General features: G+C 46.4%; 1 protein-coding gene across 3 annotated transcripts in view; it reads right to left on the bottom strand.

The window, feature by feature from the left end:
- The window catches only part of kif21b (kinesin family member 21B), a 220,108-nt gene that overhangs the window by 32,110 nt on the left and 161,634 nt on the right, over positions 1-26,364 (bottom strand). For 2 of the 3 annotated variants that reach the window (XR_005463373.1, XM_038819459.1), the window contains exons 26-29: positions 22,897-22,989; positions 20,243-20,371; positions 12,991-13,029; positions 109-245 (exon numbers count right to left, since the gene is read on the bottom strand). Coding sequence is in view for 1 of the 3 variants with exons in the window: in XM_038819459.1 (XP_038675387.1) it covers positions 109-245; positions 12,991-13,029; positions 20,243-20,371; positions 22,897-22,989 (398 nt within the window). In the remaining 2 variants the exon portion in view is untranslated. The remainder of the gene's footprint in view (positions 1-108; positions 246-12,990; positions 13,030-20,242; positions 20,372-22,896; positions 22,990-26,364) is intronic. The other variant, XR_005463374.1, reaches the window with a different exon arrangement.

Raw genomic sequence — 26,364 nt, 5'->3', positions numbered from 1 at the left:
CAGATGTGATCTCAGATGCAGAAGGTCAGCTTCAGCACCCATGTGTCAGGCCAGCCTCCACATCCGCATCCCCCCCCCCAACACCCCCTCCCCTCCCTGAGTTCTTACCTTTTGAGCCTGTGAATAGCAGGTCATTGGTTGCATCTAGACACAGCACGGGTTTCGAGTGCCCTTCAGCAACAGAAATGCATTGGAGTGGGGCAGTCCTGCTGCCCTTGGCACCACCAACTGGATTAATCACACCCCTGATAAAAGAACAGATGATCGATTAACAAACTCCTCTGAAAATAAGTGCCGTTCTCGAGATAGTTTATGAAAAGAAAAAAAAAAACCACATGGAGTGATTTCGATGAAAATATTATACTACGTTTCAAAATCAAGAAAATAAAATGTGATGTTGGTCAACCACTCAAACACCAACATTCCAGATCTGAACTACTGCACATTCAATATTTGTTTAATAAATCTTATTCAAATGTGATTTGAGATTTTACAACATTTAGAAGCACACAACATAAAATATGAACTATTTACAGAAAGTAAATGATGATTTTTTCTAGATTTGGTATATTTCCACCAGTTCTGTGACTATTGAATACGCATTCATACTAAGTAAAATTCGGCAATAAAAAATGCTGCACTTTTACAAATGTAAACACATTTGCTGCTGAACAGAGTGCTGTTAGTTCAGAGGGAGATAGAGCTTGCGAGTAGTGAAATTGAGACAGCTGATGTGATGCTTGCAATTTGTGGTATCCCTGATGTTATTCCTAAAATCTTCAACAATTGGGACTTCAAACTTTGAAATGGCTTTCTGGCCAAATACAGTCCCCGACGCCACCCACCCCAACCCCCAGCACCACCACACAGTAGCCACCAGCTTCATGGAGTCTCCTTTCTGCGGGCTTGGGCTCCATCAGAGAAGGGAGTTCTGTCTCTAGGGAGAGGGATGCACCTGCAGCCCAAAAGGGTTTCCTTCACAGTCCTTATGTATCAATAATTTTAACATATGCTTCAGAGGCACTTCCATTTTGAAGTGCCTTCGAGGTCCTTTATAGGACTGTGAGCATGGAGACAGATAATTAGGAGGAATATGGGGAAAATAGATCCCCCAGTCTGACTTCTGGCATGTGTAGGCTCAGGATCCCGATTTGGTCCCAGTGTTGAGATCTTGAAGCTGGCAGGAAAATCCTTCCCAAAGTAGCTATAGTGTGCACTACCCGCAGGTTGAAGTACAAGAAGTCACCAAAGCTTCTTCAATAGCACCTCCCAAAGGCACAATCTCTCTGAAGGACAGTTGGTGCAGATGCATTGGAGCTCCCAAACTTACAGTCAGCTCCAATACACATACCATTCAGACTTGGAGATATATCACTGGACAGCTGGTACCCTCTCCAGTCCTTTACAATGTGAGTAGCTAGTGTGACATTGACTATCTCAATATCTCTGTTCCCTCTCAACACACCCTCACTGATGTACCTCTGAATTCATGGTATTCCAGTCTCTCAGTTTTAACCCTGACCTAAACTTGCCACCATTGGTGATGCAGTTGTTGTTTGGCACACCGACCCAGAGGGAGAACACCAGCCTCCTCCTAGCTCCCGCTGGACCGTGAAACCACCACTGAGCATCCAGACATTGGGAGCAATGTAGCGAGCTTAAGAAAGGGGAAACCCAGACGGAAAGCTATAGGAGAGTCTAAGTGGATTAAAGTATAGGCTGGGGCAGATAAGGAAAGTAAAGGATGGAGTTGGGAGCCTGCTTGGAGACTCAGCATGGGTGAATAAGGCGTTTAAGGAGTTTTACAGTAGGCTGCATTGGTCGGAACCCCACCGGGGCCACAGGGGATGAAGCATTTCCTCGAGGGGCTGAATTTCCTGAAGGTAGACGGGGAGCTGGTAGAAGGGCTGGGGGCCCCGATCGGGATCGAAGAGATAGTGGAGGGTCTGAAGGCCATGCAGTCAGGTAAAGCCCCGGGGCCGGACCGGTACCCAGCAGAGTTCTACAAAAGGTTTTTTGGGATATTGGGGCCGTTTTTGATGAGGACATTCAATGAGGCAAGGGAGAGAGGGGTGCTTCCCCCAACGATGTCACAGGTCACAATCTCGCTGATTCCGAAGCTGAATAAGGATCCAGAGCTGTGTGGGTCCTACAGGCCGTAATCCCTATTGAATGTGGAATCCAAACTGCTGGCCAAAATTCTGTCCGCTAGGATTGAAGATTGTGTTCCGGACGTGATTGAGGAGGACCAGACGGGGTTCGTTAAGGCAATTGGGGTCCAATGTGAGAAAGTTGCTAAATGCGATCATGATGCCCACAGAAAGTAGGGAGGTGGAGGTAGTGGTTGCAATGGACGCAGGGAAGGCTTTTGATAGAGTAGAATGGGAATATTTGTGGGAGGTGCTGGGACAGTTCGGATTTGGACGGGGCTTTATTGACTGGGTCAGGTTGCTGTATCAGGCTCCTGTGGCGAACGTACGGACAAATAGGATGACATCGGACTATTTTAGGCTACACCGGGGGGGGGGGCGAGGCAGGGGTGCCCACTCTCCCCACTGTTGTTCGCGCTATCTATAGAGCCGCTGGCAATTGCGCTGAGAGCCTCAAGGGGCTGGAAGGGTTGGTCCGGGGGGGAGTGGAACACAGAGTCTCACTTTATGCAGACTACCTACTCCTGTATGTGTTGGACCCAGTGGGGTGGGGAGGGGGTGGGGGGGGATGGAAGACATCATGAGGATTCTGCGGAAATTTGGCCGGTTTTCGGGGTACAAGCTAAATATGGGGAAAAGCGAGATGTTCGCGATCCAGGCAAGGGGACAGGAGAGGCAAATGGGGGAACTGCCGTTTAGAGTGGTAAGGGGAAGTTTTAGGTTTCTAGGCCTCCAAGTAGCGTGGGAATGGGAACAGTTACACAAAGTTAATCTGGCCCGTTTGGTGGACCAAATGAAGGACGATTTTAGGAGTTGGGACACATTTCCGTTGTTACTAGCTGGGAGGGTCCAGACAGTGATGATGATGGTCCTTCCGAGATTCCTATTTTTGTTCCAGTGTCTCCCCATCTTTATTCCGCGCTCCTTCTTTAAACTGGTTAACAAAGTTATCACGGGCTTTGTATGGGCGGGCAAGACCCCACGAGTGAAAAAGGTGATGCTTGAGCGGAGATGGGGAAAGGGCGGGCTGGTGCTGCCAAACTTCAGTAACTATTATAGGGTAGGGTCAGCATGGGAGCGTATGGAGGCGGCTTCATGTAAGGGCACCAGTTTGAGGGCGCTGATAACGGCGCCTCTGCCGTTCCCGCCGGCACGGTACTCCACCAGCCCCGAGTGTCTGGAGGAAGCATGTGGGAGTGGAGGGAGCATCGGTCTGATCCCCAATTTGTAATAACCACCGGTTTGCCCTGGGAAAGATGGACGGGGGATTTTGGAGATGGCAGAGGGCAGGAATTGCGAGGATGGGGGATATGTTTATAGAAGGGAGCTTTCCATGCTTGAGGAAGCTGGAGGACAAATTTGGATTGGCAAGGGGAAACAAATTTAGGTACCTGTAGGTGCGGGACTTCCTATGTAGACAGGTCTCAACCCTCCCGCTCCTACCACCAAAGGGAATTCAGGATAGGGTAATTTCCAGAGTGAGGGTGGGAGAAGGGAAGGTCTCCGACATCTATAAGGAGCTCATGGGGACAGAGGACACACAGACCGAGGAGCTGAAGTGCTAATGGGAAGAGGAGGTAGGAGGAGAGATAAAGGATGGTCTCTGGGCGGATGAGTTGAGTAGAATCAATGCGTCCACAACATGTGCCAGGCTCAGCCTGATACAGTTTAAGGTCGTTCACCGGGCTCACATGACAGTGGCCTAGATGAGCAGGTTCTTCGGTGTAGAAGACAGGTGTGCAAGGTGTGCAGGGGGGCCAGGGACCATGTCCATATGTTCTGGGCATGCCCAGAGCTCAGGAGATTCTGGAAGGGGTTTGCAGACGTCATGTCCATGGTGTTAAAAGCAAGGGAGGCACCGAGTCCGGAGGTGGTGATTTTCGGGGTGTTGGAAGATCCGGGAATCCAGGAGGAGAAAGAGGCAGACTTTCTGGCTTTTGCTTCCCTGGTAGCCCAGAGACAGATGCTATTAGTTTGGAGGGACTCAAAGCTTAGTTTGGAGGAGACCTGACTTACTGACATGGATAGCTTTCTCTGTCTGGAAAAACTCAAGTTCGCATTGAGAGGGTCACTGTTAGGGTTCGGCTGGAGGTGGCAACCGTTTGTTGACTTCTTTGCAGAAAAATAATTGTCAGCAGAAGGGGGGAGGGGGGTTAGTTTAGTTTAGAGTAGGGGGTTAATGAAGATGGGACCTGCAAAGGAGGTAGCAGGCTTTTAAAAAAAATGTTTGCACTATGTTTATAGACTCATGTATATTGTTTATTTTGACGTTGTTGTAAAACCAAAATATACCTCAATAAAATGTTTATTAAAAAAGAAAGTATAAGCCGGGGCCACTCATGTTCTGGAAGTGGGAGGGCACCTGAGAAAACGTGCAATCGCTGCCGGCGACATGCTGTTTCCTGGTCAAGAAGGCCTACGGGACAGGAGAGATAATGATGGTCAGTAGCTGCGACATCAAACTGACTCTGTATTTTACTGTCTCATCCTTTGCAGGATTCCGAACATATTGGGGTGTAGCCAGTGGAGTTGGGCTATCTTACCAATCAATGTGCTGGAGGAGCACAGACTCGAGCAGCAATGTCTGCTGCTCCGAGGGAAGACCATGGGGCCGTGGGCAGGGGCCAGAGGCTGCACCAACCATGCAGGGGACATGAAGGTGTCGTTTGTGGAGCGGTCCAACACCATCTGCCTTACGAAGGAGACAGTGTGGCCCTTGTGCCATGTCCTTGCGGAATTGGCGCTGGTTTAGCTCACTGGGCTAAATCGCTGGCTTTTAAAGCAGACCAAGCAGGCCAGCAGCACGGTTCGATTCCCGTACCAGCCTCCCCGGACAGGCGCCGGAATGTGGCGACTAGGGGCTTTTCACAGTAACTTAATTGAAGCCTACTCATGACAATAAGCGATTTTCATTTTGCATTTCATTTCATGTGGCTGCAGAGGATACCCACTCTTGTAGCTATCAAGTCCATGTCAGCTGTCAGCTTCTATGCAACAGGGTCCTTCCAAGGTTCCATGAGGGAGCTCTGTGACATTCCATAGGCATCCATCCATAAATGCATCCGTGAGATCATGCATGCACTGTATGCAATACCTCTGGACTACATTCACTTTGATCTGGACCAGGCCGAGCAGGATGAGAGGGCTATGGGGCTTGGGCACATAGCTGTTCTGCCACAGGTGCATGGGGTGATAGACTGCACCAATGTCACTCTCGCTCCCCGTGGTGCCAGGGGATTCCCTTCATCAAGGAGAAAGGGTTCCACTCCCTCAATGTCCAGCTGGTGTATGGTGAACAAGTACATTCATGCTCGTGTGTGTCCGTTTTCCAGGAAATGTGCATGACAGCTGCATCCTCAGCCAGTCACAAGTCCTTGTACTCTTCGAAGAATACCCCAGGCTACAGGGGTGACTCCTTGGGGACAAGGGATATCCCTTCATGTCGTGGCTCACAACACCAGTGCCACCAGACTATTGCAGAGGCCAGGTACAATGAGGCCTGTTGAAGATGTGATTCTGCTGCCTTGACTGGTCTGGTGGGGCCCTACAATACTGCCCCCAGAGGGTCTCCCGCATTGTGTCTAGGCATTCCACAAACTGGCTCTTCAGAAGGTCAAGAAGCTTCTTGAGGATGACCCGAGGAGTGGCACATATGTCTGAATGAGGAGGACATGCCTGACGACAATGAGGGTGGGCCCACTGAGGAGCCTGAGAATGGAGGCCAGGTGGAGCTAGGGTGCAGATTGGGAGGAAGGTTAGCTATGACCTCATGGCCTCCCTCTTCATGGAGAAAGATGAGCTGGCTGCCCGAAATTGTGAACCCCCCCCCCCCAACCCAGGATGTCATTACCCCTATATGGCCAGAGAGTGAAGGTGACGGATATCGTTCATCAGGGTGTTGGGGTTGTGGAGTCGTTGAGTGCCTGCTGCCTTGTCAATGCAGGAGGGCGATAATGACTCGCAGTGGGGAATGGTCTGTAATGTTCCTCAGCTGCTGCTTATGTCTGACTCCTGTCTGTCTGCTGCCATCATGCTGACTCCATAGCTCATGTTTGAGTGAGGTGCAGCCCTACTTTTCTTAGTTCCTTTGCTCTAGAGGAGGATTAGGGTGATGGTCTATCGTTACTAAATCATGCCTCAGTCCTATCACTATGACTGAAACTTTTTGTTCTGAGAGGGCCTAACCATGGCTGGCACGGAGGTCCACTGAGAACAGTTGCGTCCTGATGGAGAGAAGCACAATGTTCCTGGGAGATAGGTTAAACATTCTGAGGTATCAAAGTGGTGAAGAACAATATTATTCAATGTAATGAGATATCAAAATGTGACAAGTGACAATGTCCCCAATTACTGCTGCCGAACTTTACCTGTGCACATGCTGTGCCCTTACACTTCCTTAATCTTGCAAACCTCGGTGTGTTCCTAGGATGCACATCAGAGGTGGAGGCAGGGCCGGCTCAAGGCACCGGCAACTCGGGCAGTCGCCCGGGGCGCCATGTGCTTGGGGGCGCCAGACTCGGGTCCCGCGCATGCGCAGTTGGGCCGGTGCTAACCAGCGCATGCGCGGTGGCCGCCCTCCCCCAGGGCCGCCCTCCCCCTGGGCTGGCCCCCCCTCTGTCCGCCCCCCAGCTCGGTCCGCTCCCCCCGCCCCCCCTCGGTCCGCCCCCCGCCCCCCCTCGGGTCCGCCCCCCCCTCGGGTCCGCCCCCCCTTGGCCTTGCCCCCCAGGGCGCCGAAGTTCAGCTTGCCCGGGGCGCCAGCAACCCTAGGGCCGGCGCTGGGTGGAGGCGGCCTGCTGCCTTCCACGCCCTGTTGCCGGAGATGCCCTTGGCGGATATCCTCCGGAGGCCGAGTCCTAGAGGGTTTATGCCGCCAGTCAGTGACACTATTCTGTCCGCTGTGCTTGAATAACGCCGGTCTCGGGAAGGGGGTATTCAGATTGGCTGTGCATCTCCCCAGGGCCCCTGGATGGAAGGCCCAGGACTGTGCTCCAGCAGATCCTTCTCCCTTTGGGTGCTCACAGGCCCCTCGGTTACTCCAGCTATACAAAGCCATAGTTCGACGAAACCTGGAGTAGCGTATGCCTTTCTGGGCACCACACCCGAGGAAGGATATACCGACTTTAGAGGGAATGCTGAACAGACTTGCCAGAATGATACCGGAGATCCCAAAACTTAAATGACAGGGAGAGGTTACGCTGGCGAGAGCTGTATTCCTTGGAATTTAGAAAGTTAGTGGTAATTTGATTGAAGCTTTCACAATGTTAAGGTCAACAGATGGGAAGATAGAAACTATTTTTCTGGTTTGCGCATCTAGGACTACGGGGCATAGTCTAAAGATTAGAGCTAAGCTTTACAGGAATGAAGTAAGTAAATACGTCTTCATGCAAAGGGTGTTAGATGTTTGGAACTGTTGAAAACGGTAATTGATGCCAGATCAATTGCCAATTTTAAAACAGATTTGCAGATTTCTGTTCAGCAAGGGTACGAAGAGATCTAGGGCGAAGGCAAGTATATAACAATAGGTTTCAGATCAGCCATAATGCCACTAAATGGCGGGACGGGTTCGAAGGGCAAAATAGTCGACTCCTGTTGCTATGGGCTCCAATGATTTCCTTGCCTCAACTTCTCTATCTGGAATGCTGTGCCATATGATGGTCAATCTTTGTGTGAAGAAGCTTTCTGTCCAATATTAACTTTTATTGGCCTGACCAACTCCCAAGATTTAATTTAGAAGTACTATTATAGAATCACAGAATTCCTGCAGTGCAAAAGAAGGCCATTCGGCCCATCGAGTCTGCACCAACCCTCTGAAAGTGCACCCTACCAAGGCCTACTCCCCCATCCTATCCCCATATCCCCACCTTACCTAAACACCTTTGGACACTCGGGGACAATTTAGCATGGCCAATCCATCTAACCTGCACTTTTTTGGACTGTGCGAGGAAACCGAAGCACCCGGAGGAAACCCACGGAGACACAGGGAGAAAGTGCAAACCTCACACCGGCAGTCACCCAAAGCTGGAATTGAACCCGGGTCTCTGGCGCTGTGCAGCAGCAGTGCTAATCACTGTGCTACTGTGCCGCCCTACTCCTTCAACAATCTTATAAACCTCTACAAGAACACTTCTAGTAAGCCTCCATTCTAGATCAAAAAGCCCAAGTGACTCCAGTAATCTAAACGCAGGATCAGCCACACAACTCTAGTGCTTGAAAATCTGTCTTGTTTCAGTATGATGTGAAGATGCCAGTGTTGGACTGGGGCGAGCACAGTAAGAAGTCTTACAACATCAGGTTAAAATCCAACAGGTTTGTTTCGAATCACTAGCTTTCGGAGCCAATGAAGAGGTAGATTCCAGAAACATATATATGGACAAAGTCAAAGATGCAAGACAATGCTCTGAATGCAAGCATTTGCAGGTAATTAAGTCTTTACAGATCCAGAAAGAGGGTAATCCTAGGTTAAAGAGGTGTGAATGGTCTCAAGCCAGGACAGTTGGTAGGATTTTGCAAGCCCAGGCCAGATGGTGGGGGGTGAATCTAATGTAACATGAATCCAAGGTCCGGGTTCAGGCCATACTCGTGTGTGCGGAACTTGGCTATACGTTTCTGTTCGACGATTCTGCGCTGTTGCGCGTCCTGAAGGCCGGCTTGGAGAATGTTTACCCGGAGATCAGAGGCTGAATGCCATTGACTGCTGAAGTGTTCCCTGACTGGAAGAAAACATTCCTGCCTGGCGATTGTCGCGCAATATCTGTTCATCCGTTGTCGCAGTGTCTGCATTGTCTCGCCAATGTACCACGCTTCGGGACATCCTTTCTTGAAGCGTATGAGATAGACAACGTTGGTCGAGTTGCACGAGTATGTACCGTGTACCTGGTGGGTGGCGTTCTCACGTGTAATGGTGGTACCCATGTCGATGATCTGGCGTGTCCTGCAGAGATTGCCATGTCAGGGGTGTCATGGTCGCTGTTCTGAAGGCTGGGTAGTTTGCTGCAAACAATGGTTTGTTTGAGGTTGCACGGTTGTTTGAAGCAAGTAGTGGGGTTGTGGGGATGACCTTGGCAAGATGTTCGTCTTCATCGATGACGTGTTGAAGGCTGCGAAAAAGATGTCGTAGTTTCTCCGCTCCGGGGAAATACTGGGCGATGAAGGGTACTCTGTCGGTTGTGTACCATGTTTGTCTTCTGAGGAGGTCAGTGCAGTTTTTTGCTGTGGCGCGTTGGAACTGTCGATCGATGAGTCGAGCGCCATATTCCATTCTTACAAGAGCATCGGTCAGCGTCAGTCGATGTCTGTTACGCTCCTCCTCGTCTGAGCAGATCCAGTGTATACGGTGGGCTTGTCCATAGAGGATGACTTCTTTAATGTGCTTAGGGTGGAAGCTGGAGAATTGTGAGGTTATCTGTGGGCTTGCGGTAAAGCAAAGTGCTGAGGTGATCGTCCTTGATGGAGGTGAGTGTGTCAAAGAATGCAACCGATTTGGGAGAGTAGTCCATGGCGAGTCTGGTGGTGGGATGGAACTTGATGTTATCCTGTAGTCGTTTCAGTGATTCTTCACCGTGGGTCCAAAGGAAAGAAATGTCATAGATATATCTGGTGTATAACATCAGTTGAAAGTCCTGTGCAGTGAGGTCGTCTTGTTCAAACTTGTGCATAAAGACGTTGGCATATTGAGGTGCGAATTTGGTCCCCACGGCTGTTCCATGTGTCTGGATGAAGAACTTGTTGCCGAAGGTAAAGACTATGTGATCCAGAATGAAGCGGATGAGTTGCAGAATTGCGTCTGGCGATTGGCAATTGTCGGTGTTGAGTACTGAGACTGTTGCAGCAATGCCGTCGTCATGGGGGATGCTGGTGTAGAGTGCCAAGACGTCCATTGTGACGAGGAATGTTCCTGGTTCAACTGGTTCATGGGTGCTGAGTTTCTGTAAGAAGTCCGTTGTGTCGCGACAGCAGCTGGGCGTTCCTTGTACGATGGGTTTCAAGATGCCCTCGATGTAGCCAGAGAGGTTCTCACATAGGGTCCCATTGCCTGATACGATAGGCTGGCCTGCTGTGTTGGCCTTGCGTATTTTCGGGAGGCAGTAGAGATCACCAACGCTGGGAGTACGTGGGATGAGAGCACGTAGGGTGCTCTGAAGGTCTGGATCCAAGGTCTTGATCAGTCTGTTGATTTGGCGGGTGTGTTCCTTGGTCGTATCTGCGGGTAACTGTCTGTAGTGTTCCTGGTTGTTGAGTTGTCGGTACACCCCTTTGCAGTAGTCCGTTCTGTGGCCCCTCCTTTTTCTGCTAGTTTGATGACGATGTTGCGGTTGGTCTTGAGAGCGCGAATGGTGTTGCGTTGTGCTTGGGAGACGTTCGGAGCTTGTCTTGTGAATGCGACTGATGAATCTGGCATTGGCGCGACTCCCGACGGCTTGAGCATACATGTCGAGTCTAGGGCAGCGGCCTTCCGGAGGGGTTCAATTCGACTCTTTCCTCTTCGGTTGCCGCACCGCAGATCGCTCAGTCTGTTGTTCCGGTTCATTGGCTGTCTCATTGGGTTCGCTATCGACCTCTTGTGGTCTGGGGAAGAACTCCCGGAGCCTCATTCGCCTGATGAATTCCTCCATGTCTGCCGTGAGACTGATGGGCTCCATTTTGGTGGTGGTGCAGAAATTGAGCCCTCTGCTGAGGACTTCGATTTTGTCTGGTTGAAGGGTGTTCCAGGGTGCTCTTGTTTCAGTGTGATCACAACTAAATGCAGTATTCAAGGTGTGGTCTGATTAACCACTGTGAAATTTAATGACTACCTCCTCTGTTTATATTCTGTTGTTTTGTTCAACAGTCTATTAATTACTTTTGTGTATTGGTTGGAAATATTTCCTCATGTGGAGATATACATTTTTACTCCATTTGCTTCTTATTTTCTGAGCTACCTCTTCAGATCTGGAAAGTCTCCTTGTTTATCAACAAATGAAAATCTGACCACTCTGAGTTTGTGGATCCAGGTAATTGACATTTAAAGTGAAAACAGTAGTGGTACTAATAGTGAGTCCAGAGTCACTTTACTCATTAATTCTTGAGTACTTGTTATTTCCTATCCTTCAACTGGATTCTGAGCTATTCCCAGGCTTTACACTAAATCTCTACAAATGTTGACCTCAATGAATGGTCTTTTTTGTGAAACTTTGTCAAAAGACTTTTAGAAGGTAAGGTGCAATCAATGGGCTTTCTACAATTCACTTTGCTGTCAATTCCTTGAACTCGTCAAGGAGGTTGGCCAGGTAGGGTCTTCTCCTTCTGACGCCATGTTAACTGCTAGTTACCAAAAAAGGTTATTGTACAAGTTTATTCCTGAGAATTTATTTTCACATGAAATGGAGTAAAGACTGATTGCTGTCGTTGCCTGTGTGTTATGCTACCTGTTTTTCATATGGGGACCACCTTGCCTGGTTCCAATAAGTATACTGGGACATCAGCAGTTCCAATAATGAACAAAGCATGACCAAAGCACTTGCATCGGACTTCAGTTAGAACTCACTTTTTGGAAGGGATAAAAAAATTGAACTCCAGGACTGTACTTAAATTGATAGCTCACTAGTGTCCACTGATTACCTCATAATGATGATCGATGCATGGTGTCACATTCTTACACAGAAAATGGGTCATCTCACTGGAGAGCTCATCAGCCACATTTTGGAAGATGGGGGAAATGGGGATTGAACATGTGCACTGAATTCAGTACACAGGATGAAGAGTTTAATTGCTTCACTTCCAAGGAAATACCATCATTTAACTAGATATTGATCCATAAAAGGAAAGCTCCTGATGATAGGATGCATGCGATCCACTATGTAAGTGGCCAAAAAGATGTCAATCTCAAAAGAGTACCTCTTGTGGCCCAAATGTGAGGCATTTTAGCATAATAACTGTGAGCTAGGTTTTCATTTAAGCGATCTGTGCTTAACACCAGTAAATCTAAAATACTGCTGTTAGTCATGACAAACAAAACAGCTCATTAGAATTTTTTTAATGGTTAATTTCAATTATTGTCATGTGTGAATTGATATGATGTCTGATGGTAAGGATGAGTTGTAAATGTGTTTATATGGAAGCTGCAGCTGTAACATTCAATATCACTAAACAGAGCAGTGTTGTAGACAAGAGCTATTTGGGAAAATATATTTTGAACAATTATAACATTGGTCTTTAAATCCTTACCTTCATTCTGAATTTGAAAACATTGATACTAACCCTGTGAGTGAATCCATAGAACCAAAACTTTATTATATCATGATGTGAAGATGCCGGCATTGGACTGGGGTGGACACAGTAAGAACTCTTACAACACCAGGTTAATGTCCAACAGGTTTGTTTCGAATCACTGGCTTTCAGAGCACAGCTCCTTCATCATTTATTATATCACACAGTTATTTAACCTCTTTGACCTGGATCCAATCATTCCATTCGTTCATGTTAGTCATTCCAATGAAAAATTACCAACACCCAATGATCCAACATAACAAACATGGACAGATAACTTCTATTTTGACTGTCTCAAAACCAAATTAAAGGTGCATGCATATCAGCCCAACCAAAAAATACATAAACCAAAAACCAGACAGAGAAATAAAACCATCCTTACATTAGAATGCTCCATCCAAAATATGCAATAATGTAGTCAACAACCAACCAACTAATGTGCCAAATAGTGTTGCGTTTTTGGTACAAGATGCAGTGCTGACCAGATGTAACACAAATAGTAACATGCAAACAGCAAAGCAATCAGCTGTGTGGCCCAGTCAGACCAGAAGCAAGAGGCCTGTGCAATGCAAGAGGTGACAAAAGAAACTTGTACCTGGGAACCTCCGAGAGAGAGGAGTCACTGTCATCAGACCTATGAACAAAACAGCAGCAGGATTATGGGGAAGAAAGATGGAAGAGCTCCAGTGTGTTGGGGTAGAGTAATTGATGGGAACAGGGCAGAGCAACAGTAGGTGTGCCAAGTCAAGCAATACTGAATGCCACAAAACATTGAAACTTACAATAGGAAAAAGGTTAATAATATTTTTGCTTTTGCCAAACCTGTTCATTACAGTCTTCTGAACAAGCTAGATTCGAAGAGATGATTACAGTCTGAAAATTGTGGACTGAAATTGTACAATGCCATTTTAATCAGAAACTATTTATTAGGTAAAAGAGACTCTATAAAGCATTGATTTAAGGGTGCAAGCGTGATGCCCTCTCTATGTTGGAGCTGTTTTCCTACTCAACACGTCTCAATCCAAAAATATAGTTAAGTAAGCAAATCTGAATTTCATCACTCCAATAGGTTCAGCCAATGTTTCATTCTCATTCAAAATAAAATCAATATTGCATTCAATAAATCACTTTGGGAATGCTCAGCTGTGTGGTAGTACAAAACACATAACCTCATGTCATAATGGTCTTTATTCTTGTCACAAGTAGGCTTACATTAACACTGCAATCAAGTTACTGTGAAAATCCCTTGGTCGCCACATTCTGGCGCCTGTTTGGGTACACTGAGGGAGATTTCAGGATGTCCAATTCACCTAGCAAGCACGTCTTTCAGAATTTGCGGAAGGAAACAGGAGAATCCGGAGAAAACCCATCCAGACATGGGGAGAACATGTAGACTCCACACAGAGAGTGACCCAAGCCGGGAATCGAACCCTATCCAAAAGTAAATCTTACTTATTGTTACCATAAAAAGTATAGTGTGTTTTCCTTTCTCAAGAAGTGAGTGATGAACAAGGAAAAACACAACAGAAGTGTGATGGGAATCCCTCAAGCCAATAACCCAAGTCGAAAGTATGCTCTAATTGAACACTTCCATTTAATGGTCTGAATTCCCAACCACCTTTATTTCCACCTAGTGGCTCAGATAAGGACTGCAAATAATTAACTCCCGAGTGTCATTTAGGAGTAGGTTTTCAAATTTCCGAGTCTGTGAACTGGGGCGCCAAGATTCCCTCAAACAGATTGGCTTAAATATTAATGGCGGAATTCACCCGAACGATTTCTAACTGTGGGCTCTGGTGGGAAACGAGGTATGGTTCCCACTGGGTGGATTGGTACGATCCAGATCGTAGTCCAACCACACTTACAGCAGTTTTTTGGAGGCAGGGGTGATATGCGCCGTGAGACCTGAAGAAGGCAGAAAGGCTGGATCATCAGAGATCAGGGTGCCAATTTTAAACGGCGCCCTGATCTCAGAGTAACACGACAGCATCCCACCCACAATCCCTGGTCAGGCCCCTCCCCAAATCACTGGCAAGATCCCCCCCTAATCACTGGTAAGGAACCCCCACGTGACACCGCATAATGGATTCGCTAAAGCCTCCTCTCCTTTCAGGTCCTACCCTTCCTCAGCTCACTCCCTCCCCCAGAACCTCAGGACCTGCCCCATGGCACTGCCAGGGTACCAGAGGGCAGCACTCAGACAGAGAACCTGGTCTTTCTAGGAAGGCATTCAGAACAGAGGAAACACAGCAGAAAAAAAACTTTGTTTAGAAAAAACACGAGGGGGTGGATTCTCCCATCTGCGACGCCAAAATCGTGTTCGGCAACGGGCGGAGAATCCCTGATGACCACAAAATCGGGGTGGTGGTGGTGGGGGGGGGGGGGGGGGGGCTTTTGGATTCGTGAACCTGATCATAGTACCAGCAGGGACGCTGAAGATCTCAAACTGAGATCTTGCTGGCGCAAATCCCGCCGCTCGCATGGTTAAGCAGCCATTATGGGTTTTGTGCCTGTGACCAACTGCTAAATGATGGCCAGTATGTTTAGCAATTTCTCCTGGTGGAATGCAAGCCTTAAAAAGTGATCACACTAATACTCACCGAATATTATCACTAAAGTAGGGGCTTCCAAGCATCTTTTTTATTCACAAAGAAGTTACCTGTTGAGTTCTGGTTGGTTCATATTCAGAGCCAATTATACATTAGGTCCCTGTACTGCTAATTCTTGCTCTTTTAATTCCGCATTGGACTCATAAAACATAGAATACCGACAGTGCAGAAGGAGGCCATTTGGTCCATTGAGTCTGCACCGACCCTCCAAAAGTGCACCCTACCGAGCCCACTCCCCCGCCCTATCCCTGTAATCCTGGAACCCCACCAAATCTGCTTATTTTTGGACTGTGGGAGGAAACCAGAGAACCCAGAGGAAACCCACAGACACACAGGGAAAATATGCAAACTTCAAATAGACAGTATTCCAAGGCTTGATCGAACCTGGGTTCCTGGCCCTGTGAGGCAAATGTGCTAACCACTGCGCCATCCAATGTTTTGTGGCCCTCTTTACTCTCCCAATGTGATATAAGATCCACATTTTGGAATAGCAATGATGAGACACTAGCTCACAGATCTCAACCATTACAAATCCAAAATAAAGAACCTCAAATGCACAAGTTCCTAAAGAAGAAAGTTACTACCCCCCAGCTTCACTGCTGCAAAGCTTGCAGCTCTAACATACTCATAGTGTATTTCTGTACAAAGTTGTACTTTTTTATCATCTTCAGAAGGAGGGGGGAAAGGGAAAGAACATGTAATTCTTGCAAATCTGGGAGAGTTAAAATTTCCTGGCTAAATGAGATGCAGTGCATGCCTACTACTGTATTATGTTAATGAACATTTACCTGAGGAACATTGACTCTCGGAGTGATCATTGGTCAACATATGTGGGGGAGTAGGTTAGCTCAGTTGGCTAGACAGCTAGAGTGTAGAATGACGCCAACGTCAGGGTTAATCCCTGTCCCAGCTGAGGTAGTTCAAGGACACCTGTTTCCTCGCCTTCGCCCATGCTTGTAGAGTGATTCCCCCCAGGCTATATAAAACTAACTGTGTCCCTCTGATGGAGAAAGATACCAGTGGTCCTTTGTGGCCTATGGTTAAGTACTGGGAAGAAAGCATGCATTAAAATAATGTATTGCTTGAGATATTGAGATTTCTAAGGAATCCAGCTGTATACCCTTACTGCACAGAGATACATGTCGAATCTTCTCTTCCAAACCACAGCCTGACTGCTCTACCTACAATTCTCAGGGTTTTTTAATTTTCATGGGGGAAAAGTGTGCATGGGCTGCACAATAAGAGCGCAACTAAAAATAGCAATGTCAAGAAACTGGTTATGTTCTAAAATTATATGATGCAATGTTAAACTCCAAAATATTTTCCAAAAATCATCAAATAGAACTGCAAGTAAACCAGTGTCAGGGTGCTTTATATTATGAACATATAGCAGAAGTAGCACTGTCTTCGCAGAGTAGCTCAATAAATATGTTTGTAACTAGATGTGTTGCAGTCTGTATGTACAGGACAGCCTTTACATTAACTTGGGTCAAATTGGTAGATTTGAATGAAAATACTAGAAACAAGACTTTGGCTGAGTAAAATCTTCTGCAATTTTATTCAACATACTAAAATAACAAAAGTATTTTAAGTTCCTCACCAGCTTTTATTTACTTCCTCTAAATATTCTCACTTAAGCCTTTTGTTTTAATATTAAAAGCATGTTCAGGAGGTATGTAATCCATCCTGGACTGTAAGCGGGTTACAGTCATGCAATGAAGAATAAAGTACCAAATGCAAGGCATAGTAATAGAATGTTACTTGGCATACCTACACATAGTATGGCGACTCAGACATGTGTACACACAGCCAACAATGTGAAAAAGACAAACTGTGTGACATAGACCAACAAAGTTAATGTTATTGGAACAGGGAAATATACAGAAAATGTGAACAAGAAACACAGGAGGGACTTGTCCATTCCATTTACCAACTGGAATGTTCATAGAAAGTTCATGAGTTCTGAGAGACAGGCAAACACATAGCATTGACAGCCCTCCTTACAACATGCTTCCTGGAGAGCCTTCTGAAACTGCACAAAGCACAATATGCATCCCAGAGTTATATTTTAAGTTATAGAGATTAATAACTTTCAAATAAATCTCATTTCGATCAAACCGTTTCTAGGACAGGGCCGGAAAAAGCGGCAAGCCATTCAAAGATCCACTGACTTTGATGGGGAAACATTACTGGAGGCAGCCATGACAATTCTGCCCGTGGTAATCTTTGAACGTATTCAAAGAGCCTCTACAGTCTCCAATGTGTGGAGGATGGAAAGATCCATCATTCCGAGTTGGATATGGAACATCTGATTAGACAGCCATAGTTTAATAGGTTTAAACAAAGGGGCAGGAGGTTGGCAACAGACTGAAATAAATCATCAAATAGTGCACCAGGGCACTGTGTTTACAAGGTTCACATGCATTACAGACCCCACGATGCAGAAAATCTATGTTTAAAACAGGCAATTACTTACCGTCTATCTTGCAAAAGGTGATAACCATGATCTACTTTCATTAATGCCAATTTCAAAGCTGCCAGTTATAGTATTTTATTGTGCTCAGCTAATTTAGGGCAGCAATAGCTGTGTTTACTCATGTCCTCGCCTTGTTGAATATATTCACAGAGCCTCCACAGCCTTGACTGAAGCACATTCTTTTTGAAAGATTTTTATTTTCATTCAACTAAAATTCTGACCATCATAACTTACACTACGTTGGTCATAAAATTCAGGAATGTTCAAGGTGTCACAAACAACTGTGTAGGTACAAAACAGTGCTGCTCATGGAACCATAGAATTCCTACAGTGCAGGAGGAAGCCATTTGGCCCATTGAGTCTGCACTGACCATCTGAAAGAGCACCTCACCCAGGCCCAATCCCTTGCCCTATTCCCACAAACCCCATAACCCCACCTAACCTGCACATCCTTGGACACTAAGGGGTAATTTAGCGCAGCAAATCTACCTAACATGCCCATCTTGCAAAGGCTGCACAACATGCATGAAATTACATTTGTTAAATTCGATCAGTTGGCTATTCTTTTGAAAAGTTTTCCAGAAGAAATATTTTAATCGCTTCAGTGGTTAATCATACTGAACAGGGGCGGGATTCTCCCCTACCCGGCGTGACGGAGGGTCCCGGCGTAGGGGAGTGGCGCCAACCACTCAGGGGTAGGGCCTCCCCAAAGGTGGGAATTCTCCCCACCTTTGGGGGCCAGCCCCGCGCCGGAGCGGTTGGCACCTGAAGACTGGCGCAAAAAAACGGCGCACCCGGCAGCGGGGCTGGCTGAAAGGCTTTCGCCGGTCGGCGCATGCGCCGGCGGTGACGTCAGTGGCCAGCTGCCGCTGACGTCACCACCGGCGCATGCGCGATGTGGGTTTCTCTTCCGCTTCCGCCATGGCGGACGTCGTGGCGGCCGCGGAAGAGAAATAGTGCACCCAGGGCACTGGTCCGGAGTCTGAGCGGGGGGCCCCGATCGCGGGCCTGGCCACCGTGGGGGGCACCCGCCGGGGCCCGATTGCCCCCTGCCCCCCCCAGGACCCCAGGGGCCCGCTCGTGCCGCTGATCCCGCCGTTACAGAGGTGGTTCAAACCTCGGCGGCGGGAGAGGCCTCCCAGCGGCGGGACTTCGGCCCATGCGGGCCGGAGAATCATAGCAGGGGCCTCGCCGATCGGAGTGGCGGGATTCCGCCGCCGCCACTTCCCGGGTGGCAGAGAATCTCTGCCACGGTGGGGGCCGGATTTTCGGCGGCCCCAGGCGATTCTCCGACCCTGCTGGGGGCCGGAGAATTTCGCCCCTGGTCTTTTTTAAGCTGGTTGTATAAGGATACAGAATTATTAATTATTGTATTAAATTTTGCCACTGTTTTGGGTAAATGATAATTTAAGTAAAGGAAGGGCTGTAATACAAATGTTGCCTCTGTTGTAAAGTATCAATGGGTGTGATTTTCCAGCCCTTCCTGTTAGCGGGATCTTCCGGTCCCTCCGATGGTGGACTGATTAATTCAGACAGGTAGACATTGCCAAGGACCATATTGCACGAGTAGAACTCTGATGATCATTTTTAGCTTATGGCCACTGACCGATTGATCACAGATTGGTGAATTGTTGTACCTGGTGGACATTAGCCCACACAGATTAGCTGGTTGAATTAATGTTTGCTTCTTTTTAAATGTATTGAACATTTGCCTAATTTAGATTGAAGAATCACTGAATGAGTGATTCCAAGGAAAAAAAACGTTGTGTCTGTGTTTCTATCAAACCAATTAAAAATTCTATTCCCCAACCCTTATCCAGTGCCAAAGACTAAAAACTCCAATTATCAAATGGGGAACGCAATTAATTTCCCTTTATCTCTTGAAGGCTGTTTTTCTGAAGTTATGTGGCAGAAACAATGTGCATAATAATCCATAGGGTGCACGGTAGTGTATAGGAAAGACAGTTGCTGAGATGCTGAACAGATTGTTTTGGGTTAACATGGTGCAATAGAGAGACAGCTTTTTACTACCTTATCATTAGAACATTGGAGATTATTAATCAAGGTCAGCGCTGGAATGAAGCCACTGTCATAATGTAAACATTATAAAGTTCTGGTTTCTCTTCAAAAATAATTAGAAACTCCATCTAACTTTAAAGAGAAAAGAAATTGCCACAGAAATGTAATTGAATAAGACAGTTCCTTGTGAAAATAATCGAATCCCCAAAAAGGAAATGACTTGGGAATGGAAGTGTTGCATTTTCAGAAAGTAGTTACTTCACTTTTGCAGTCTACAATGAAAATGTGTTAACAAGTAGGTTTACAAAGAATTTTTTTTCAATTCTAATATAAATGGAATACCAACAAGTATTTGCCCATTACAGAATGCGCTATTTTACTCTGAAGAGAAACTATCTCATGTTTATTATATGATTTTGATAAAACCAATGACTGTTTCTACTATATCCCCTATATGATCAAATCAATCCCTGCCTGGTACAAATGAATGGATAATTGAGGAACTTCTGGATTAACTGGGTAGCATTTTTGAAAATGTATAATCATCCTGAAAGTAAATAAACATAGTATTTTTTTCATATTAAACACAAGAGAATTTCACAAGAGGTTAGTATCGAGTCAAAAAGGGATGTCTAAAGTTTCAGAAATGACTGGGAGTCAACATATTTGAGCAAATTTTCATAATTGCACCAGTGTATTTATCAAAAAGAAGACAGGATAAATTCCTTCTGTTGTTCACTTACTTGTCATGTGCAGGAAAAGTCTGAAGTTGGGTACTGGTGAGTCGGGAGAACACGTTTCTGTCATTACGAGCTCGGGTAGGGGGAGAGGAAGGAGGAGTTATATTAATTTCAGAAGACCTCCAATCAGTCCTGTAAGGAGCAATAGATTTAGTCAAAGCTGAGCAATTGTTCAGCATGCAGCTAATACAATCTATTAAATATCAAGCCTACTTATTCCTTCTTCCAATTTATTTGTGGAGGCAGCAGTATTGTCAATGGACTAGTAATCCAGAGACCCAGGGTAATGCTCTGGGGTCCCAGGTTCAAATCCTACTATGGCAGGTGGTGAAATCTGAAAATAAAAGTCTGATGGTGGCCATGAACCAATGTAGATTGATGTAAGGACCCTACTGGTTCATTCATGTCTTTTAGGGAAGGAAATCCTTACCCGGGCTGGCCTACTTGTGACTCCGGACCCACAGCAATGAGGTTGGCTCATAAATTCCCTGTGAAATGGCCTAGTGAGTCACACAATTCAAGGACTTTTGGGAATGAGCAATAAATGCTGGCCAAGCCAGCGGCGCCCATATTCCATGAATGAATTTTTAACAAATTAACTTTTAGCCTTTTTCCCCCAGTAATGAAGATGAGGGAATACTTTGGACAACTTGAAAGGCAAATACAATAGGCTCAGAAGGAGAGACTAATCTACCTGAGCTGTATTCTGCACAAATTAGAAATCTGGTCGGAAACACATGAGCCTAGGATTTCCGATCATTAGACAGAACAGAAGGGTGACATTACAATCTGAAGTGAAAGTTCCATGGTATCGAGAGAGCCGTGAGTGTACCTAAAAATTTGGTCATTTTATATTTATTATACATTAAAATGTATCCAAAATGGCAGCTGAGCACTATGCTCGGTTATTAATTTTCTTTGGGTTTTCCATTGAAACTGGTTGAGAGATGTGATACACCATCTAATGGCTCAGAAGAGAACTACTGGAAATTGGTAACAACTGGCAGATTTGAATGCAATTCTATTCAACAACTAATTCAGGAAAATATGTGACAATGTGTTTACAAAACAACTGGAGCATTGATTCATTGCCTGACACTGCAACTGTCAAGCAAATGTTACCCAGAAGACTGTGTATGCAGCTGACCTGTCTCAAAGTGAATGAGGAATCCCTTGAACGTGTAATCTCACTTTGCTTTGAAATCAGTTTGGGGTTTGGAGTCTGATTCATCTTCCAATACCTGGAATTTCCTCAGGTTTTATCTTGAACTCCTGCCATAACTGGCAGAAACCTTTCAGAAATATAATGAATGGCTGTTTGTGTTGATTCTGTAGGGTTTTTGCCCGTTTTCTGCCAAAGTTATGATGGAGAATTGGGAAAACTAAATCTGTAGTGTGATTACATCATTAAATGGCAGTTTAACAATATTCAATTATGATAGACAAACAGACTCTCAGTTACTCATCGATTATATTAGAATACTCTATGAAAATGAGTAACTTAGCATTTTGCTACATGGGGCTGGCACAGTGGCTAGCACTGCTGCCTCACAGCCTCAGGGACCCGGGTTCAATTCCGGCCTTGGGTGACTGTTTGTCCTCCAGGTGCTCCGGTTTCCTCCCACAGTCCAAAGATGTGAAGGTTAGGTGGATTGGCCATGCTAAATTGTCCTTTAGTGTCCACAAGGTTAGGTCGGGTTACTGGGTTTACAGGGATAGGTTGGAGGCATGGGCTTAAGTCGGGTGCTCTTTCCAAGGGCCAGTGCAGACTCAATGGGCCGAATGGCCTCCTTCTGCACTGTAAATTCTAAGAAATAGAACAAAAGATATCTAAGGAATAGAAATAATGAATAGTAAATGAGTGAAATCTTGTCATCTAGATTTACAGTGATCAAAAATTCCATCCCTGTCAACATTTTTAGGAGAGATGCCAGGTTTCAGGATCTACTGACACTAATTGCGATATTTTTGGCACAGTTACTGATTGAGGAATAAGCACATGACTGGGCCCTTGGAAGTCATAATGCACAGTGTCATCTGATTCTCTAACCATCCAGCGTGTTGGTGTTCAAGGATGTTATCCAAAACATGGAGAAAAATGGAATTTCCTGACATGAGGTGGAGTCCAGTCAGAAGTAGACTATCCAACATGAAAGCTCGAAACATAACGACTGATAGCAACTGAATCCTGTGCTGGCAACTACTTTAAATATTTAGTGAATTGTTGAGATGTGAATTTTTGCCTGGTCGAGGCCTCCGAGTTTTAACTCTACGCCCAAATTCAGGAATAATGTAGTGATCATGATAATAATGTAGTCATCATGATCATAAAGATAAGGATCAGGATAAAACTTAGCTTCAAAGCACAGGAATTTCTATGTATTTACTTACTGGTGCCACATTTCATAACTGCATCTTTCTATTCCCTTACACCGTGAACTAATTTCACTCCATGTGTTGACACGCACACATCATGGCAAGTCTGATACTATATTTGTGTTTGGCGAACAAACGTATCAGAAATTAAAGTGGCTATATTTTACTTACGTATGTGTTAGGTGAACTTTTCATTGAAACATCTTAATTAAAGTAAATGTGCCTGTATTACAAATAGCAGTACTGCAGCATATGTCTGCATGGGTATGCTGTATATTAACCTGGATTTGTCAGTTGAGATCTGTACTTTCTCGTAGGACTTTCTCCTTGAGAGTGGTGAAGTGTCTTGCAGCTTCTTAACAGATTGCCTGGGACTATGGAGAAGAGAAAGATTATTAATGCGTTACTAATGGTTTTTTTGCAGATATCTATCTTCATATTATTTCAAAATTTCTCACCCACATGTGAAGTTGTTACATATAGTTTTTGGGTGAAGCAGGGAATAATTTGACCCAGGGCATGGAAGTGGATTTCAGCTCTTTTCGAAGACGTTTTAATGCTGGCAAGCTCAGATTAAGCATCAGTTTTTTCTTTATACAGTACAATGACAGCAGTTCTGGCATCTACAAGACGTACTGCATCAACTTGTCAAGGCATTTTGGCAGCACCTTCCAGACAGAAAACTTCTGGGAGAACATGGCAAGTCTGTACATAGGAAGCACCACCACCACCACTACCTGCAAACCCCTGTCCAAATCGCTCACCATCTTGACTTGGAACTATTTTGCCACCCATTCCTTTACTGTCTCTGGGTTCCCGCCCCCTTCCCCGGAATAGTACTCTGGGTGTACCTACACCACTTGGACTGCAGCCATTCAAGAAGCCGACTCTTCACCACCTCCTCAAGGACAATTAGGGATAGGCATATATGCTGTACTTGCCAGTGATGCCCAATAAACATGCAACATACGATAATTCCTTCAACTATCAAATAAAATACACGCAGTTTCAACAAGTCACATGAGAATTGTGGACAGACATATCTCTGCTACCAAGGGCCTTTTTTCGGAAAGTGGACACGATCTTTTCTGACTTTGTATGGACGGGGAAGGTGCTGAGGGTGGGGAGAACCCTGCTACAGAGGCAAACTTGCTTCATTATTATTGGGCGGCGAATGTGGACAAGGTGCAGCGGTGGCGGGAAGGGGTAGAGTGGGTTAGGATGGAGAAATATTGTAAGGATCTAGTTTGAGGGCTATGGTGACGGCAACGTGGCCAATGACTCCGAGTAGGTATCCAAGGAGCCTGGTGGAGCAGTCCACAGTGAAGAAATGGAATCAGTTGAGGAGTCAGTTGAGGGTGGAAGGGATGTCGGTGCTAACGCCGCTGTGCGAGAATCATGAGTTTACGCCGGGGGTGGGTGGATAGTGTGTACAGGAGGTGGAGGGAAGTGGGGCTGGTCAAGTTGAGGGATCTGTATTTGGAGGAAGAGTTTGCCAGTTTGGAGGAGCTAAGGGAGAGGGCAGAGCTGCCGAGGGGAAGTGAGTTCAAGTATCTGCAGGTTAGGGACTTTGCGCGCAAGGTCTGGAGGGGGTTCTCTAGGTTGCCGGGATACACCCTGCTGGAGCGACTGCTGCTCTCGGATATGGAAGGGGAGGGAAGAATTGGGGATATATACAAGTGGCTGGGGGAGCAGGAAGGCAATCGGGTGGTGAAGATCAAGGAGAAATGGGAAGCGGAGTTGGGAGGGGAGATCAATTGGGAAGCATGGAGTGAGGCACTGCATCGGGTAAACGGGACCTCATTTGCAAGGATAAGCCTGATACAGTTTAAGGTGGTGCACAGAGTGCATATGACTCAGGCGAGAATGAGTGGGTTCTTTCAGGGGGTAGCAGATGTGTGTGAGAGGTGTGGGCAGGGACCAGCGAATCACGCGCACATGTTTTGGGGTTGTGAAACACTGGGAAGATTCTGGGCGGGAGTATTCACAATCTTAGCCAGGATCGTGGAGGAGGTGGGCCCAGACCCTTTGGTGCCGATATTTGGGGTTTCAGAGAAGCCGGAGGTCATTTGAGGAGGAAGGCCAATGTCTTGGCCTTCACCTCTCTGATTGCATGGCGGCGAATTTTGCTGGGGTGGCGGTCGGCATTGCCACTGGGGGTAGCGGCTTGGTTGGGTGACCTGTACGACTTCCTTCGATTAGAGAAGATAAAGTATGAGTTCAGAGGCTCTTCGGGGGGTTTAAGGAAAGGTGTGGGATGTTTGTGACCGTGTTTGAGGGGCTGTTTGTCGCAGGGAAGGGGGTGTGTGAAAAAGAGGAAAAATCTGTACAGACTGTGTAGTTGATTGTAGGGAAGCATGTTTCCCGGGGTGTTTGTTCGCTGTAACCTGTTTTGATACATGTTTGTAATAAAATATATATTTTTTAAAAGACATATATATCTCTGCTGATCTGCACTGTCGTCACAGAGTCCCGCGTGAACAATCTACTTTATAGTCGACTGAGGAAATAACACCGCCCTCTGCAAAATATACAACTGAGTCTCTCACGTGCAACACAAAACACATGTTGCCATCGCGCAGGGTCCTCTTCAGTTCAAGCCTCCCATTCTTTCTTAGGTTTCTTTACAGGACACATCGTTCTGCTCAAGAAGGCTGCATTTTGTTCGCATTCTGAACAAATTAATGGCAGCTGCTCATCAGAATGTGGCTGAGAGTTGATCCGGATTCTACCTCGGAGTTTCAATCATTGTGCAAGAACTGGATGCACAGCTCCGCTGTGTCACTCTGTAGCCAGCAGACAGCATCAGAAGCACAGCACATTTGAATTTAATTGATATTTTTGAATAGATGGGACAAGTTGTAAATGCATTTACAAGGTAATTTTAGTAGACTTGACACTGAAGCGGGTCAGAAAACTGCATATACTGGAATGTGCCAGACTCAGATCAGATATACAATGTGGGTGATTTCTAGGCCATGTTAGCAGTTCACAGGAAATCCAGAGAGAATTGGAAAATGTGATTCTGTCTGGGGAGACTGCGCTTCCTGACTTTCCATGCCCCTTGCTGGTGACATCCTGTGTCACACCACAAAGGGCAAGAACCACACTTTAATGGTTTTGTATCCATTTGAATATAATTAGCTAGTTCCCCCACCATATGATTACCCCCTCACTGAATATTCATACCGTGCCTACATGATGTTACATCAGCAGGTTTACAACAGATATTGAAAAACGAGATTCAGTCCAGAGGGACCCCCCCCCCACCCCTCCCCCCCACCCCCCCCCCCTACCCCCCCTCCCTCCCACCCTCCAGGGGTGCAAAGTATAGCCCATGGGGGAAGAGAGACATGCCCTCGGCACAGGTTGGCACTGCCTGCAAAGGAGGGTGGGGATTAGAGGGGGTCACCCGAAGCCTGGGAAGAGGGGAAGGGAGCCCCACTGCTTAGGTTGTGGTGGGATGGGGGGAGGGGGGGGGGGCAGTCCCTAATGTTTAGCTGGGTTGAGGGGGGGGGGGGGGGGGGGGAACCAGTTTGTGCCCTTTAAAGATGGTGCCTCAATCTTTGTGGAGTCGGCCTTGCTGGCTCTATCAGGCCCCATCCTGCCAGTGATGGCGCAAACCACGGCGACTCATTTGTTTACTCAAGCAGCTCAAATTCTGGAGTGAAAACTGGTGGTGTAGCTGGAGAACTACCCACAGGTTTTAACTGAGTCTGACATTTTGAAAACATATGCTAAGATTCCGT

Source organism: Scyliorhinus canicula, chromosome 15 (genome assembly GCF_902713615.1).
Source record: "Scyliorhinus canicula chromosome 15, sScyCan1.1, whole genome shotgun sequence".
Lineage (NCBI taxonomy): Eukaryota > Metazoa > Chordata > Chondrichthyes > Carcharhiniformes > Scyliorhinidae > Scyliorhinus > Scyliorhinus canicula.
This window is presented reverse-complemented; position numbering and strand designations above follow the sequence as displayed.